The 18,454-nt window shown below is 41.9% G+C and overlaps 1 protein-coding gene across 3 annotated transcripts in view; it reads right to left on the minus strand.

Annotated features, from left to right (window-relative positions):
- Positions 1 to 18,454, minus strand: part of gabbr2 (gamma-aminobutyric acid (GABA) B receptor, 2) — a 101,459-nt gene that overhangs the window by 27,405 nt on the left and 55,600 nt on the right. For all 3 annotated transcript variants that reach the window (XM_077506884.1, XM_077506883.1, XM_077506885.1), the window contains exons 5-13: positions 17,979 to 18,044; positions 17,704 to 17,892; positions 16,055 to 16,297; positions 13,020 to 13,080; positions 11,610 to 11,690; positions 10,043 to 10,193; positions 9,727 to 9,859; positions 7,137 to 7,244; positions 4,502 to 4,624 (exon numbers count right to left, since the gene is read on the minus strand). In XM_077506884.1, the coding sequence (XP_077363010.1) occupies positions 4,502 to 4,624; positions 7,137 to 7,244; positions 9,727 to 9,859; positions 10,043 to 10,193; positions 11,610 to 11,690; positions 13,020 to 13,080; positions 16,055 to 16,297; positions 17,704 to 17,892; positions 17,979 to 18,044 (1,155 nt within the window). The remainder of the gene's footprint in view (positions 1 to 4,501; positions 4,625 to 7,136; positions 7,245 to 9,726; positions 9,860 to 10,042; positions 10,194 to 11,609; positions 11,691 to 13,019; positions 13,081 to 16,054; positions 16,298 to 17,703; positions 17,893 to 17,978; positions 18,045 to 18,454) is intronic.

Consider the following 18,454-nt stretch of genomic DNA (forward strand, 5'->3'; position numbering starts at 1 on the left):
AAAAAAAATCATCAAAAAAGCATGCCGGCATGCCCGATATAGGTGTCATCTAATTAATGCAACAGATCCTTTTTCCAGCTGTCATGATCACTGCTACCTTGCACAATAGAAATCAACAAATTGACCAGAAATAATCCACAGTCAAAAGGAGCTCACTTGATGCATGAGCTCATGAGCAATATTTATGATTACAATTAATGCAACAACTCCTCTCACTTGTTATTTGCAATCACCTCCAAAGTGAATAGAAATCAACAAAACTTACATAATCCAGTCAAAAGTCCATCAACAGCATGTCGTCTGTCACGAAAAATGTATGTGCCATCTACATTACTGTGACAATCTTGTCAGTTATCCACCATTGCCACCACCTGTCACTTGCACAATTGAAATCTACACAACTACTAAAACTAATCCACTGCACGTACAGTCTCAATTCTTGTAGTATATGTTTAATGCGACGGCTCATCTCGCCATTTATACACGATCACTTCCAACTTGCCAACCCAATAAAATTCAACAAAACTGCTCGGCTTGCCATACAACATACGTGTGATCCAATTCATATTACAGCTCCTGTCGCCGGTTATTCTCGCTCACCGCCGCCTTTTGCACAATGGAAATGCACAGAAGAGGGCGAGCACATCAGGTTGGAACTGCGTGCGCGGCGCAATATCGCCCTCGATGTACCTGCGCGGCGATGATGTCAGCGTCTGCACCGCCGATAATCAGCAAGAGTTCACCTTCAAACTACCGAGCTCGCTGAGAAAAACGGCGGCGTGAGTCAGTAAACACCTCATCACCATCATCATCGTCGTCATCCTCTCTTACTGCATGTGTGTTGCCATGCAAAAAAGCCACAGGGGAAAAAAAAAAAAAGTCCTAAACCTGCTATTTTCATCTGGCGGGGTCAACAGTGTTGCGGGTGTCAGAAACCGTGGCCGTTGCCGTGGCGACGTGAGGATGGCGGGAGGAGGGGGGGTGACAGAAGGAAGGGCGGAGATGCTTGACTGCGGGATCCAGCGGAATGCTAATCATCTTCTTCCTGACAGTTCGTCCTTCATTATGCAAGAACACTGGCAGGCGCAAAAAAAAAGAAAAAAAAGAAAAGAAAATCCACGTATATGCAAAAGGTACACGCACACATGAGGTCACAGGCTTTTCTCTGTTGTGCTTCCCATTTGGCATTCCCAAGGAAGTCCTAGGAAATCTCAAAAAAAGAAAAAGAAAAGAAAGAAATAATTCACGATTTTGAGTCTTCACTTAACCTGAGATGACTTTTGGAGAGCGAAGTGGCGTACACCATGGACTGGTTGCCAGGCAATGGTAGGATCACATAAGAGCAGAAACAAACAAGCGTTCCCAGACCACTTTGCGTCAGTGCTGCCCCTGAAATCTCAGAGGATGCTCTGTCGGCCTGGTCGCAGTTCCATCTTCTTGTTAACGTTAATACGCCGAGCAAAAGGGGGCTGCCCTACTTTTTGCAAATGGTTGCTCATTAAGTGGGGGGCAAGCAGGTCCGCCTCACTGAATAAATGTCGTCTGAGCGACATCAACAATGACATTCTACGAACCCAACACAGACTCTTATTTCTATAAAGACACAAGAAACAACATGTCCAATGTCGGGAAAAGTTGTCTATTTGGATTCTCACAAGTTTTTTTTTGTCATTGGACAAAAACCATCTTACACCAGGGGTAGGGAACCCTGCACTCTAAAAACAGTTGGGTCCTAAAGTAACACAATTATAGCCCAATTTTTGACCCAAAGTTGGGTCAAATGGACCCAAGTAGACAATCTGACCCAACATTATGGGTTGTTTCATGCAAAAAGATCAAATTTTATTTCTTTATTTCTTTATCCATTTATTTATTTATTTATTTTTGCAAAACAACCCAGAAAGTTGGTAACCTTGCTCTACTAAGATGAATTCTCGCGGTATTTGTGAGTTCACAAACCCCGGAGAATACATCTTGTACCGCTCCCGTTGATTTCCGTTGATCCGAACCACTAGTGGGTCGGACCAATCACAGAGCGACATTGTGTTTTGGGGGGGCGGGATATGCAACTGTGATGAAACCAGGAAGCCAGCGCCGACGCAGGGGCTAACAAACAAACCCAACATGGACGAATAGAAGCTACAATTAATTCTGTTCTTGCAGAATGACTCACCGTTTCCTTGCTGAATGTTATACAGCGAGAGGCGCTTTGTGCATTTCTAGCTGGTAAGATATTCGTGCTTTTCCCCCCTTTGACAAGAACAAAGACCAAATTTTCACCCGTGACCGTAATTGGTTAAAAGAAACGTGTACAATGCTGCATCGTCCAATCAGCTCGAATTATTGTACAGAATGTCCCGCCTTTCCCGAGCAAATTACCATGGAGAGGTACCAGATGACTTTTGCAGGGAACTCCGTTGAGTGAAGCGCAATATCTATCTGGCTATTGCCAGGTTAGAAACCCAAGTACAGGATCTGACCAAGCCTGGGTTGTTTTATACAAAATGACCCAATTTTGCCACTCAAAGTTGGGTCAAATTGAGCCAAAAAGGGGATCTGTCCATTTTTTTCAACCAACTGTTTTTAGTGTGTGGTCTTCGAGGGAGCCACTGTCTTGCCTTTGTCCGATGTATCCCTCCGCCAACAAACGTGAGTCCATGAAAAGGATCGTTTTCAGGCTTCTACAGGGCTGGCTGATTCGCCGATCATTTGAGTCTGCTGTATTGGAGGAGGGGGACTATGAATACAAGCAGGACAGTGGATCTCAAGGACCAGGGTTCCCTACCACTACCTTACACCATGGTTCAAATTCTTTCAACAAGGTACAGACTCTTTAACCAAACCTTTTCCCCATGGTACAAACACTTCAACGGGACCTTTCACCACAGAACAAAATATTTCACAATGGTGCAAAACCTTTCATTCGGACATTTCACCATGGTACAAACCCTAAACAAGCCTCACATAAAATCCTGGCTAAGGGATCAAATGTATTCCTCACCAAGTTGTTTATGAGCATGATCCCAGCAATATATAGCAAAATCCAAGCCTAAAAAAAACCCTGTCAGACCACATAGGTCTAAGAATGCCCACCAGGGGGAATGCGGACTCCCACGCTGCAGCACGGCTAATATATTCACTTCGCTGAGAGTCTGGCAATGCTCGGCGAGGAAGCAACCGCACACATTGCCGAATGAATATGCTAAACAACGTTGCGCTTGACCTCGCAGGGCAAAACCTCAAGACATTAGCCAGTAGCGTCACAAAGGGAAATACATCTTTGTCTTGAGTCGCACAAATAAGCCAAACGTAGCACCAGAGTACGGTAACGGAGAATGTAAATAAGGATATGGCGAGTAAAACCGCCCGTTATCCACCCCTCCCCTTTGGGATAAATCTCACTGGAAGGACTAAAATAAACCTCCGCGTGGACTTTATTTATCACTTCACAAGATTCCTCCTTTAAGTGAAAAAGCGCGCGAGTCCAAACGAGCTGCCAGAGTCGTATCACCCGCAGGGTGTTGGCAACAATCAACAAACAGGAAATAAGATGAAAAGAAGTTGCTCAGGAAGCGTAGGAATTAAGTTTTGTTTTTTTTTACTGTAGAGACCTTCCAATAACCCCCTGTGAGGTCGTTAATCATCTCAAGGCTCCAACCCCCTCTTGACTTTCATGATCCAAGTAAACACGAACCTCGCCAGTCTAGATACGGTAAATCTGTGAGATTTGTGGCAAAATATCAGCAATAATGACGGGTTCGGGAGAAATCTCCATTATTTCAAACACCTGAGTCATGACGGTAGCCTAAAAATCATTCAAGAAAACTAAGCAAATGCAAAAGAATGCTGGCGATTTATCTAATTTGGTAGGCATTTCCACAAAAAGTCTGACAGACAGACATTAGGACTTCCAAATTCATGAAAAAAGCTAACTAGCTACAGCTACTAGCTAAAATCTCTGTGCAAAACCTCGCCGACGAATGCTAAAATCCCTAAAAACAGCCTCGTCGGTCGGCTATGATTGGTACATTTGGTTCTAAAATCTCATAGCGACGCATCACTGACTGCTACTTGACCAACCTGAGATGACAAAGCTGTGTTAGCATTTTCGCCATTGGGCAGGAAACACGATCGAGTCGCAAGTTAGTTTTTATTCCGCGCGCTTCTCCAGCTATAAAAAAAAAAAAAACAAGGCCAAGCACGGCGATGCCAGCAGGCCTTGCCAACATCTCACATCCAAGCTGGCAAATGTCGGGCGGATGAACGCAGAAAGTTGCGGCGGCTCACATCCTAACCCAAAAATAATCAAAACAAAAAAAGGCAGATGGTACGGTAGCCCGAGGCTAGCATTTTGTTTGCTTGGGATCCAAATGCAGGCATTCTGTTTTTTTTTGTTGTTTTTTTTCCTGGGAATCTCCCAGATCCCGGTGGAGGCAAACGCACGGACGTGTAGAAAAATGAGTGAACTCAGCCAACATGTAGAATCGGAATGTGTAGCGACCTCCAGGCTGTATTCTTCCACGGTCCTCTTCAGCGGGTCAATAATCTGCCAGCAAATCAGGATGCACAAGTCGATCAGCAGCATCCCGCCGACGATGATCAACAATTTCTGGTCCTTTATGATCTGCATGGGGGATGAAAATAAAAAACAACAGCTTTATGAGCATTGCACTCAACGATGCCGATGACTGTCCAACCAGAGACCCGCTTGCTTCTCACAACCGTCTTATCAGCTGCTGATTAGCTACAATTAAGCAGCGGCGAGGATGTGTCGAACGGCGCCTGCGTCGGGAGACAGTAATGGCGACTCGCCAATGCGTCTCCCCCGAGATGTGAAGCGACGATGTCAGATCCCAACGCTCTTCGTTTGTAGCATGAACTTTTGCGGGGATGAAAGCCGCCGCCTGTTTGTGATCTTTATTTATAACGTCGTTTGACGGTATGGAAGCGTCGTTCAAAGGAAAGGTCAGGCAGCCCGCTGCGGCAATAACAGTCTCGAAGGTTCACCAGTGGACTGCCAGTGTCTGGTTTTTAATCCTGTACCAGGTCAACGTGGCTGTAAAATGTCTGTCCCACCAAATCGGTCCTGTCCGTTTCATCTGTCACAGTTTGTCTTTGGTCACACAAATGTTGCAGGTTTAATCTTATTAGCTGTTTTTCCACCAACAAGCCCAGGAACTTTGAGTTCTGGGTAAAGGGAGTTCTTGGTTGTATAGGTTCAGTGGGGAATTTAGAATTGTGTTTCCACAGCGTCTTCGAGTTCTCGGTAATTAATTCAAATGAGTTTGATTGAGTCCAGCCGATGTAAAAACAACGGCCCCAAATTTGACCAATCAGCCATGGTCATTGCAGCCCGCCCCCTCAAATTTCCTGCCTGGCTCAGCAAGACCCTGCTGCTGAGATAGTACTTGGATGCCCCCTGGGGAATTTAATTACCCTGGTAATTGTTGTTGGTGGAAAAATGCCCAAACTGAATTTTACCAAGGTAAACTGAAAAGTTCACCAAAGGTTCCGGCAGTGGAAAAACCCCTAATGTGCCTGAGTCATTACCCCTAGTTACGCCTAATTCACACTGGCTGCGGAATGGACGCTGTGCCTTTTCCGTACGGCGGCCGTACGGACACCGTAAGGATAGAACGCATTCAAGTCTACGTGTCATTTCACACCAGCTGCGGTGCGGCGCATCTGCGGTGCGGAACGGATGCGGAAGGTTTCCTTAAGCATTCTATTTCTTCCGGACGCGTGAACCCCCGTGATCTTGTGGTCTGGCGGGTGCAGATTCCCGGACAGGCTATGCGCACGGTATGAATTGCAGTCCTTGTGGAATCCGTGCGGAAACCGTACGGAAAACGCAACGCGTCCTTTCCGCAGTCGGTGTGAATTGGGCTTTAGTGTGTTTTGGCTAATATCACCTTGTCACTGGTTCATATTTATCTCAAAGCTGCTGCTCACCATGCATACCAGCACCCGCATTCATTCTAAAATAAACCAGACTGTACTGCTTGCTGGACATTCAGATGCGGTGAAATCTTCCAGAACATAGTAAGCACGTTCACTGTTCTCCAGGCCTAATTAAAACATGCAAAGGATGACAAATCAGTTTTGATTTTGTCTCAACCGAATCCCAAGATTCCAAAAACGATCTCGGTTTACAGTTCCTCGTGCCGTATAAGCCGTCTCGCAATCTTGCTTTTCGGCATTCCCGTTCTCCTCCCGGGGCCAAGCCGACTTCCTTTTCCATATGTGCGACTTGGTCTGCCTCTCCGGTTTGTCTTTCCTTCGTTGCGCTTCTTGGCCTTCTTCCCCCTTCTGCCACTTCGCCCCAAATCCTTCCAACTCTTTGATCCATCCGTCTCATCCTGGCAGACCACCCACACTAGCTCCAGAAAGCCGGCGAGTGGGAGCGAGAGACAGGGCAGGAGGGAGGGATGGAGGGAGGGGGGGTGCTTCTATAAATACAAAAAAAAGGCCAAGAAGCGCTACTACAGTCTGCATCTCTTTTACATAACTCGGCCAATCAAAGTGATTGAATCTGACGGCTCAAAAGCTTTAATTGTGTTACATTGAAGTTATTTCAAGACTAGAAAGCAGTCAGTGGGAATAAACTGAAGTATTTGAGCGCACCTGAATCCATCAGATACTGGACTCGACTCCAATGTGTCTCACATAATCACTATTAGAGCTTCTTTTTTTTATACAAGCGCCCTGAATGAACCGTCGCATGCGGTTGGGGTCGGGAGGCATCATTTCTCAGAGGATGACGAGATCAGACAAAACCATCTGCCAGAGAGATCCTTGCACGGAGCTTGCGCAGTGACTACCCTTGTTTTCCAAGGTAGTTGACGGGGCATGACTTACAAACTGCAATCTTTAGTCATGTATAAAAGAGACGCCGGGAGACGTATTCCCTGCGCAACTATATTGTCAGCCGCTTGTGCAGCGTGACTGTTATTCCTTACGTACGAGGATAGTAAATCATCTGGATGTTATTTGAGTTTTAAATCCTATTTTGCACTTTGGAGTAACCCGGGTTTGAATCACGTGGGAGGCATACACAAGTCCCCACAAGGCGCAATGTTTCTGTCCACATAGTGTGTTAAAATACATACACATAAACACAAGATACTTTCCCGTACCTTCTTCTTCATCTTAACATTCTTGAAGATGGCGTGCACCCTCCAGGTCTTGGCAAACATGGCGCCGAACGCCGTTGTGTAGCCCACGATGAGGATCCACGTCCGAACCTATCGGGCGATAAGACACTTTTTCATGGCCAATCTTTATATTCAATGTTAGATATGCCTGTTGTGGTCAAACTTTCTTGAAGGGCATACAATACTTGAAGACAAATTTGCAGTTTTGCTTTGGTTTATTCATTTTTTCCTATCGGACACATTACAGTTTACATCAATCACATCAGATCATTTGCAACATTGACATCCGAAAGAAGGAAGGGCTGACGGGTAGAAGCCGAGGCTTATTTGAGACCCGTCCCCATCGACCCATTACTATAACGCATCAGTCATTAGTCAGGCATTATTTTAAATAGTCATTGATTTTTATCGTTATACATCCCATATTATCACAGACACTGCTCGCTCAGTTCATCTTGAAAGTCCGTGGGTAGATTGTGGCTAGTCCCAGTCATTTGGAACTGGTAAATCTGTCCCCAGACGCCACCAGCAGGCCCACCCCGCCAGGCGAGCAGGCAAGGCAAGCGCAATTCTTCTCTTTCACCAGTAGTGTCTTCGCTGACCTTTCAAACATGTTGTGGCTTCCAGAAGAGTAGATTGGCCCGCATTTGGCCCACTGCTTTCAAGCAATTTTTACCTCGATTCTGGTCAGCTCAGCACACCACCGTTGCCAGCACTTGTAGTTTTTGATGACTCCTGAGCGCTGCCCAGCCTAGCTCACCCAGCAGTGTGGCCCACGCCAGCCACACTCCAGGAACCAGACCACCAACCCCCATTTTGCATATTGACAGCAGATTCATTGTAGCCACAATACAGCCTTATCATGTAGCCTTGACTGTTACAACAAATGTCCAAACGGATAGACAATATTTAGATTCAAACGGGAACAGCAATACATGTTATCAATGCAGGTGTATAAACAAGAGTTAGCCTTGGCAATGTCAGCAAGTAATCATTCCAACTCCAGTTTTGTAAAGATGTCAGATAATTCGACATGGACAAACAGCATCTTGAAGGTCTGAGCAAATGACCAGAATTTTTATACCTTCGTCAGTCAGTCAGACAGTCAAAGAAAGAAAATAAATCACGCATACATTCGACTGAACAGTTCCCCCTTTCGCTATTGATCTTGAGCAGACAGACTGCAGTCACAACTTCAAGTTCCCGAGCAGGAGTTCGTCAACGCCATGAACTTCCTGTTCCATTTTGGCAAATAGGTCTTTGAGACTTTGTCATGCATGTGTCCTATTATGAGAACCACCCGATTTGTTTTCAGTCTGAAACTGGCGACGGGGGCTAATATTTTCAGACTTTTTCCTCCGCGCTGCATGACGTCTCTGACGGGTATGAACATTTCCTTGAAGATGCCAAAATAGCGCTCTAAAAATGAACCACAAATAAGAAAAAAAAAAGCTGTCAGGTTGCTTTCTCGTCTCTTATCTGGTAAGCACGGAGGCTGTCACACTCTTGAGAGTAATTCGTCCTAATAAGAAGAAACAAAACGTAGACCTCTCGCTCTGATTTGGCACCAGAGGACGCCGCTGATTTGTGTTTTAAAAAGCGCAGAGTTTCAAAATAACCCTGACAAAGCCTGATATAGCCACCGTGCGCTCACACAGATGCACGTTTATTTACACCTGCGCCATCCGACGCAGCATTTTGACGACAAAGTCCGGCCTGCGACATTTTGCTGGTGTGGCAAAACAACGCTATCGCCGTCATATTAGCTGAGGGTGGAGGCCTAATATGCTGGGCTAAAGATCCCCCCGCAGAGAAAGCCGGTCAGTTTCCATTCATCACATTTAAGATGCTTATCGTATCTAAATCTAACGCCATTAACACCTGAAATCCGCCTGCTCCTGCTCCTTTTAATTCCTTACTTGCTTAATTTTTTGGGGAAAAAATTGCACTGTATATACTCTACTGTCTGCTTTAGGTTGCATTCCTGGGATAAATGGCAAGTCAATAATCCAGAAAACTACCCTCTGTTTATTTTCAGGTCAAATTCACCCAAACAGTTAAAATAACGCTTTTTTTTTTTTTTTAATCAAGTATGCAACTTTTTGTGATACATGCATACTTAAAGCGCAATCATTTATTTCTTTTAGTTCCTTGTTTTTGTTTCAAGAAACTGCTTCACTGAGAAGCCTCCAGATTTTAAGTCAGTGGGTCAATCTGACCCTGAATAAGGGAGTCTCAAAATAAAATTAGAGTTAGTAATTTCGTTAATAATGTGATCTTCAATCTTTATTTGGATGTTTTGTTCAGTTCCCGACACTTTCGGATAATTCGACAACCCGCGCTGGGTCAAATTGACCGAGAAAAATCTGAGCTCTTCCCGAATAACAAACAATAACCGGAAAATTCAATGGAAGCGAGTCGTGCATTAAATGATGTCATCCATTCAAAGCAGACTGATACATTCACACACCGAGAATTAATCTGAACAAACAATATCCAAAATGTTACATTTCAATCCGTTTTTTTCAGTTCCTCAATGATGCCGATGACGTTTGTTGAGGAGAAAACTGACCGTGCACAGCGTCTGAAACTCCTTGTCGGACACAAAGCCGCCGTCCAGTCCGAAGAGGAAGATGGAGGCGTACGACAGCATGCCGCCCAAGATGATCAGGTTGTTCATGTAGGGACTGGACATCTTAATCAGTCTGCACAAAAAAAGACATGATACTACTATTCAACACAGAGACGCTCAAGTATCATTTGCGATATGTTGCCAATCATGACATCTGAGAGGATCACAAGACAGCTCAAACCAGGGCTAAGTTGTGGCGCAGGAGTGATTATTATTTTTGCCCTTACTTTACGTTATTCCTCGACTGTTGGCTCACCTGTGGTTCCTGTTCTTGATGTTGAAAAAGAGGAACGCGCCGGCCATGAGCATGCCCAAGATGGTGATGGTGGACAGGATGCTGTAAAGCGGAACGTTGATGTGCCGTCGCTGCGAGTGCACAAACGTCTCATCTTTCGGCGGTTCCACACCTGACGGGAAGAAGAAAAAGAAGGGCTCAAATGATCATCCCAACAGCCCACTAAGCGACGAGACTACTCCAGAGCCATTTCCTGTTTCCTTCACACGCATCGGCTTAAGCATGGCGGTCATGCTATTGCGGTTGCAAGCCTTCACTTTCTTATCACCCGCTCGATTCTCCTCTGGCAGGAGGGGGCCAATCGATGGCAGCGGAATCGTCTTACGTTGGATGCAGCACTTTCTGAATGTGGGAGCGTGGGCGGAAGCGGGAAAAAAAATAACAGCAAAAATTGGAGCAGTAAATAATTTGGTTTTCGTGTCGGTGCCATGGGGGAAAATACGGTAATAATGGGTAGTGTGAAAGGGAGTTAGCAAAAAACGGGAGCATCTCTTTATTTCAATTGACTTTCACAAAGATCATTAAAAAAATTGTCAGGTTTACCTGTTTGACATTTATTAAACACAACAAAAAGGAAAGAAGACATTCAGTTCAAGACTTATGTGGAGAGAGGAGAGGAACTGACTGATACAATTCACTATTGCAATCTCTGAAAAAAAATCCCCTCCTCACCCTCTCTTTTTATTTGGTTTCCACGCCCCTAGTTCCATATATGTTCCAACCCTAATAATGCAAATGCAAAACATAAAAGTTGAGTTGCGTTGAATTGCATGCGGAAGCAAGTCTTCATTGCAGCAAATGTATGATAACTTACATTTACAATTATTCCAATGTATTCTGAAATATTTTTAAATAAATATATATTTTAAAAATATTGTTTTGGTTAGCTTGTTACAAGGTGAATTGCTAATTGGTGGAAAACTCATTTCGTCTTCCATCTAAATAGTTTCATGGAAATCAGTCTTGTTCATTTTTGTGTAATCCTGCTGACAAAGTCACAAAAAGAACCAACAAACAATGTTGAAGAAAGGTCGAAAATAATAAAGCATGGCAATGCTAATGTTTTTATTCTTATTAGTTTATGTACGACAGTACAAAAGGATGGGTGCGAAGCAAAAAAAAAAAAAAAAAAAAAAAAGAAAATCTGAGGATGCTGACGGTTTTCCTTGTGAATACTATTCTTTTTATTCGTTGGTTATTTTGCCAGATGATATCCCGGTTTGTAAGGTATGATGTTAAGGCAAAAAAAAAAAAAAAAATAACATTAAAAAAATTTTCAATTATGTTATTCATTTATTTTTATTTATTTATTTTTGCAGATTTATGACATTTTAATGTTTTAAATTTTTTAAAAAGTGGGCGGAAAAAAACCCATAGCCTGATTTTTTTTTTTTTTTTTTTTTTAAATTAACAGGCTTTTTTGGATGACAACGTTACAAACATTCATTTTGCATATAATCATGTTAAAGACACCCCTGGCAAAGGTAAGAAAGTGCAACATTTTTTTTATTATTTTTTATTTCCATACCTTGGAAGCGGATGGAGTTATTGATGAGGTCCAGCACGTCTGCAATGGCGTTGTACTCGCCCACCTTCACTTCCTGGCCCCCTGGTTTAAAAAAATAAAATAAAATAAAAATATTAACATCCGCTAAACTTCATGGTGTCAAAAAGAAACAACAGCCTAGAACAAAACACATCCAAAGCGCATTAGTAATATGACAAAACATCAATAACGCAGATAATAAAGCACTCGGCAACGGCCATCACTTAAGAATGGGAATATGCACTTTAATATGTTTTTTTTAATATGCTTTCTCCCTTTATGCCGATTCAATTATGCGTTTATTTCACCTCAAGGAGAAGCCAGCAGGCGATAAAGAGAAGATAGCGGCGAAGGAAGCAAAAGCGATAAATGCTTCTCCAAGAAGGGTAGACAAAAAAAAAAAAGCAGCTGTGCAGTTCCGCTCAAACGGATCCGAGTGATTTTGCGCAACGACTTTGTCCGACAAACATTAGCACGCAGAAGGCGCCGATTTTTTTTGCACAAATCGCCTCAACTTCAATTTGTGAAGCCTCATAAATTTGCGTTGCGGTGGATTTTGCCTTTGAGATTGTGAGGACGATGACACACTTTGGGAGGTGCGAGCAAAAACGTTCAAGCACAAGATTTTAAGATGATTGAAAAGTGGCGAGTGGCTGTGAAATCATCTTCGCCACGTAATGCAACATTTCATTTAATAATGCAAAATCTTGTTGGACGACTTGCGTGAATTCACTGCTGTTAACTGTGGGCAACATTTTGTACGATGCTAGAATTCAGTTCAAACTGATATGGATGTCTGGAGGCCATTGCCGATTCCGATATATTTATTAGATAACCGACTAATCGGCCCGTTAATTAAACAAAAAAATATAAGGAACAAATTTACTTCTTTTACAATAGTTTGTTATTGTTTTCTTTACTTAACAAAAGAGAAAAATTGGCAAAAATTGGCCTTTTTTTTCTTATGTTGGAATGTGTCAATGTAAATAAAAACATTTTTAAAAATGGCCCCCCAAAAAAATCCTCATACTTTTGCTGATTTTAAAAGACATCAGCTGTCCGATTATTTGGGTGGGTTAGTTAAAACAACCCCCGCCCCCCAAAAATATTGTGTGAACAAAAACCCGCTAAAATCCCATCTTTTTTTTTTCCAGTGAAGCTTTTTTTGCCGAGCTTACTTGGTGCAGATCCAAGCACATCAAAGCACAACAGCCGACTTGAGTTGGTAAACGGCTTTCCGAAAATTGTTATTACACTGTAGAAGTTACCGCAACAAAGACGACATTCAGTCCAAGCTCCGCTCCATAAGGGATCCTTTTAGTGTGTGGGTGTTTTTTTATTTTTTTTATTTTTTATTTTTTTTGCTTGTGACGTAGTCGATTGCGTTGGTACCTTGAAACTGGTTGAATTTAATAGTGCCCATCCGCTCCCCGTTGCGGAACATCACTTGGCCCTGGAAGAAAGACAAACAACAACATGGGGCGTAAATCATGCACGTATTACATTTAATAAACGTGTTAACAGGTGCGTAGTGGTGGCTGGAGACACAAACATCAGTTCCTAATGTTAACATTTGGCTAAAGAGAGCGCCCCCCCAAAAAAAAAAAGTCTTTGATTGAAGCAGGGAGGGAACAAGATAAGCACTTTTAAGCCGCAGAGCCGACAAAGTAGACAAAAGCAATTGAGCTTTGCGGCATTATCGTCTCATGTCGTCCAATCAATTTGGCCTTCCGTGGCTTTATCTCCACTCCACCTCGCTCGCTCGCTCTCTCACCTTCTCCATCTTCGGCTTTCCTCCACCAAGACGGGAACAAGGGTGACGTCTTTCTTCGATGTCAACTTCAAAGAAAACGCAGAATTTGCGACACAACATCCCCAAGCATTTTGTCCATGAATGCACATTCAAGTAGAAACGTCTCGATTATGGAAAAAAATAATAATCACGATTATTATGGCAATAATTGAAATCATGATGACTCAAAACGATTATTTATTTATTTATTTTATTTGGTATAAAACAAGAACATGCTTAAGCATTTAAAAATAGTTATTTTTGGACCAAACAGAATTTACAATAATATATATTTATGATAATATGTATTTATTTATGTTGGCAAAAACTTGAAGTTGGAGTGCAGCATGTGCACTGTGCAGTAGGACGATCTTTTTTGGGGTACAACACAAGAAAGTGTTTAAATGTATATAAAAAATAAATAAATAAATACATAAAAAATATTAAGACATAAAATTCTTTGAAACACTAATTAGGCAAGTTCCTTTCGGATTAAATAAAATTGATTAAATTAGTTAGCTTAAAATTAAAAAAAAATAAATAAAGGTGAAATTAAAAAACTAAAAAACTAAAACATTGATATGAATTATCTTTTTTTACGATGATGCTGATGTAATTGTGGAGTATAATAATTGCAATTGTAATTGAATTTTGAGAACGCAGAATTTGCTACACGGCATCCCCAAGCATTTTATCCATGAATGCACATCCATCTAGGACTGCTCGATTATGGAAAAAAAATAAAAATAAATACTAATCACGTTAATTATGGCAATAATTGAAATCATGATGACTCAAACGATTATTTTATTTTATTTTATTTGTTAGGATAAAGGACGAACATGATTAAGCATTAAAATTATCAAGACCAATTAAAAAAAAAATAGAAACACTATAATTATGTAAGTTCCTTTTGGACAAAACAGAATTTATTTATTTATTTATTCATTTATTCATTTATTTATGTTGGCAAAAACTTGAAGTTGGAGTGCAGTATGTGCACTTTGCAGTAGGACGATCATTTTTTGGGGGGTACAAAACAAGAAAATGTTTCAATGTAAAAAACAAATAAAAAAATATTAAGACAAATAAAATTCTTTGAAACATTATAATTATGTACATTACTTTTGGATTAAACAAAAGTTATTAAATTAGTTATTTAAAAAAAATGTGAAATAAAAAAATATATATAAAAAATTTGGATAATTTTTTTTAATCACGATATTGCTGATGTTGTAATTGTGGAGTGTAATAATTAAAATTGAATTGAATTTTCGATGAATTGCACAGCCCTACATTCAACATGTCTGTTCATTCACACGCAATGTAAATATCGGCCAGTCCATTCATAAATCGGCAACAACTCAAGCCCATAAAACGGCACCTTCAAGCACCTGCTGTGCAAACGGGGTCTTGCCTTCATGACTCAGCAATTATACACCAACCCCCCCTCCCTGCCTTTTTCTTTCACATCAGCAAAAAGAGCAGATGACTGAAACGGGGGCACCAGTACAACCCCTTCATATCCACACGTACACTCGCTGCGCTATCAAAACGAGGTGCTGCTGACTCACACCTTTGCTAATTACAGTCAAACGGCGGCGCTCTCTGGATTTCATTAACGCGTGCGCGCACCTGCGCCTCACTGGCCGCAAAAATCAAAGAAAAGATGCGTGTCATCTCAATCACGACTCTCGTCACCTCTCCAATCACCCCCCCCCCCCAAAAAAAACAAAAAAAAAACAGAAAAGGCTTCAAATAAAGAGTTTGAAGAATTTGCAGTTTTTTTTCAGGTTGTGTAACAGTTACTTTTTTTTTTTTTTCTCTCCCGTGAAGAAAGTGGCATAAAAAATGCATGCAGCGTGCTGGCAGTGGTGGCAGGAGATTGCCTTCCCGTGTCTGCTGCATCGTGCATGCGTGTGTGCGTGTGTGGAAGGCTTTTGCGTGCGGGCTAATCTCATTTCATGGATGCTTTTAAGAGAACACATCTTATTGCCCTTATAGCAACAACACATGTCAATTTAATGGTTCTGCTAATTTTTTTGTGGAATCCCAAATGTTGGTGTCTCAACTTTTGAGGGGTACCAAAAAAAAAAAAAAAAAAATGAATAAAACCTTTATATTGGGGTTGCAACTCAGTATTTACCTTTAAGATGCTAGCCAGCTACATGCTAGCATCACCTGCGTACATTTGAGGGTTTTATGCGTCCAGCAAAGTTCAATGTATCGGCTGATAAATGAGTCCAGCAACAAATAAGAAAAAGAACAAGGGAATAACCTGCTCGCTAATACACACCAGGAAATAACCTAACTATTGTATATTTAGGGCTATTCCTGTAACAACCTAAGATGGCCGCCCCAAGACCCTGCTTCATATCTAAGGCTGCATATTAGCATTGGAGTAGCTAGAGTTGATAGCCAAATGGCTTGACGCGAACAGCAGTACGATGCAAAAAAAGGTCAATGGTCCAGTAAGTGTACAACTAAAGAAAATGTTGTTCATAATGTGTTTATGTATGTACATCATAAAAAGTCATAATTGGTATTTATTATACTTCATTCTCTTTAGTTGCTGACAGTTTTAATGATGTCTGCAGTTGGCCAATTGCACCAAGGAGGAATTCCTCGTACTCACCGTGACGCCAAAGAAGTTGGTCTCGTTCATGACGTCCAGCACCATCTTGCCCACCTGGTGGTTGTCCACGCTGAAGTCGGGGTCTCCGCTCTGCCGCTGCTTCTCGCGCAGCAGGTGCATGACCCGGGTCAGCGTCTTGGCGATGACCCAGATGCCGTCGTAAGCGAAGCCGTGGAACTTGCTGGGCTCCACGCCCTTCTGGCGGAGCTCGCGGCTGTACTCTAGCTCGTACTCCTTTGGGGTCTGGAATGGGACATCGAGTTTTAAACAAGTCTGTTAAACAAACAAGACACATACATTGCTTGCTTACAGACAAAGCAGGAAGTAGATTGCAAACTAAAAAAGAAAACAGCAAAACAAAGTAAGGTGTCGCATGCATACTCCTCACAGTAGCGTGACGAGCCTTGTCGAACAAGATAGCATTTAGCATTAGCTAAAGTAATAACACAACCACTTGATTGACTCACGATTAAATTTGTTATAAGTACGTCCTTGTGATAATTTATTGTCTATTTGATTTTCAGTGAAATTGTAGTGTCCCGGATATTAATTTTGAAAATCTAACACATCGACCGAAATAAGCACCTTGTTAGCAAACAAACAGGAAGTTACCTGAAAACAGAGAAAACAAACATGGAAGTAGCCTGCTAACTAATACATAAAAAAAAAAAAAAAAAAAAAAAAAAAATAACCCTTAGAAAAAGCAAGTTGTAGCAAATCAATACATAAACCAGGAAGTAGTCTACTACAACACTAAAACACAAACAGGTAGTAAAATTTGAACTGAAGTAGTCTGCTAACCAACAAACAAACCAGGAAGTAACTTGCTAACTGACAAACAACAAACAAACAAGCTCTTAGCGAGCCAACACGCAATCCAAGAAGTAACCCGCTAACTAATGCTGCATTCGAGGAATGTGGGAAGTCGGCTATATCCCACTTGGAATCTCCCGGTTCCGACCTCAAAGTGTTGGACGTGATTGTAAACAACAAAGATGGCTGATTCTGATGAATTGTTTGTTGTTCCGGTTAACGCGGTCAGTCGAAATGACGTTGGGTTACATTAAATTACTTTTTTGAAGAATTAAATTACTGTTAAGGGTCTGAAGTCAGAAAAGTCTGACTTCCCACCTTCATCGAATGCAGCATATCTAACAAACAATAAACAAACCAGGAAGTAGTTAGCCAACACACAAACCAGGAAGTAACTCACAAACAAAAACTATAAACAAACCAGGAAGTAACCTGGTCACGAACAAACGAACCAGAAAGTAACATTTAAGTAGCACGTAGGCTGCTACAAACAAATAAATCAGAAAGTAGCATGCTAACAAACTACAAAAATTAAGCAGGCCACGGGATGTCGCCTGCTAACAGAACTATCTCACTACCTACTAAAAACACAAAGCAGGAAGTAGTCTGCTATCCCTTAAAGTATAAAAACAAAGTATCTTGCTCGTCGATAAAATATAACAAAGCACTTCATGGTTCAACTGTCTAATGCTATTTTCTTCCATCTTGCAATTACCAAGACGCAAATACCAACCAAATACCACCACAACGCTTGAGTGAATTTGTTATTTTACTGTACATCCTTTTTTTGTTTTTCTACCTTCGGCTTTGTTGTTCAAATTCGAAAGCGGGCTCACCCTTCCGGAGATGCCCTTAATCTGCCTGGCGCTGAGGGGCTCAAAGTCCACGCTGATGTAGCCCTCCATGGCGGTCAGCAGCTTGTTGGTGGTGCAGTTGGTGCTGTTGGCCTGCTCCCACCAGTTGCCCTGGTACCAGCCAGGAATGATCCACTGGTATTTGCTGCCAAACATGTTCAGGTTGTACGCCTGCACGGGTTAGTTAGGATGGAGAAGTGAGGTGCGTTCAGGTGCCGTCGCGATGCCCACGTGCCGTACAAAGGGAGGCCACTTACGCAGCAGAAGACTTTGGAGGCCAGGTTCTCGTCAAACTGGCCGATGATGATCCTCACGTCGTTGTCCTAAAGGAACAAATATTGACATCAAGTAACTATCATGTTGTAACAGGCAGTTTGTTTCTGAATACAGGAAGACGATTTGAACCTTTTCCGCACTCCGAGACCATTAAGTTTGTACTTTTGCCACAGTTAGTAAGATTGATTTATTTGTATTATTATGCTAGTTAATAAATCCAGAACGGATGGAGAACCCTAATCCAAGTTTTACAAATTTTGACTAGCTAGCAGCTAGCTAGCTATAAGGTCAAAATACCAAATTTGTTTTTAATTAACTTTTATAAATACAAAATATTTACAATAATATTTAGGGTAGCTAGCTAGCTTTAGCTAGTGTCAAAACATTAGAAAAAGCAGCTTGTATGTGTGCTAGTCTGTGTGCACGTGTACTTTCCCGCATGAGCCATCACGCGTGA

The sequence above is a fragment of the Festucalex cinctus genome, chromosome 19 (assembly GCF_051991245.1).
Source record: "Festucalex cinctus isolate MCC-2025b chromosome 19, RoL_Fcin_1.0, whole genome shotgun sequence".
NCBI classification, from domain to species: Eukaryota; Metazoa; Chordata; class Actinopteri; order Syngnathiformes; family Syngnathidae; genus Festucalex; species Festucalex cinctus.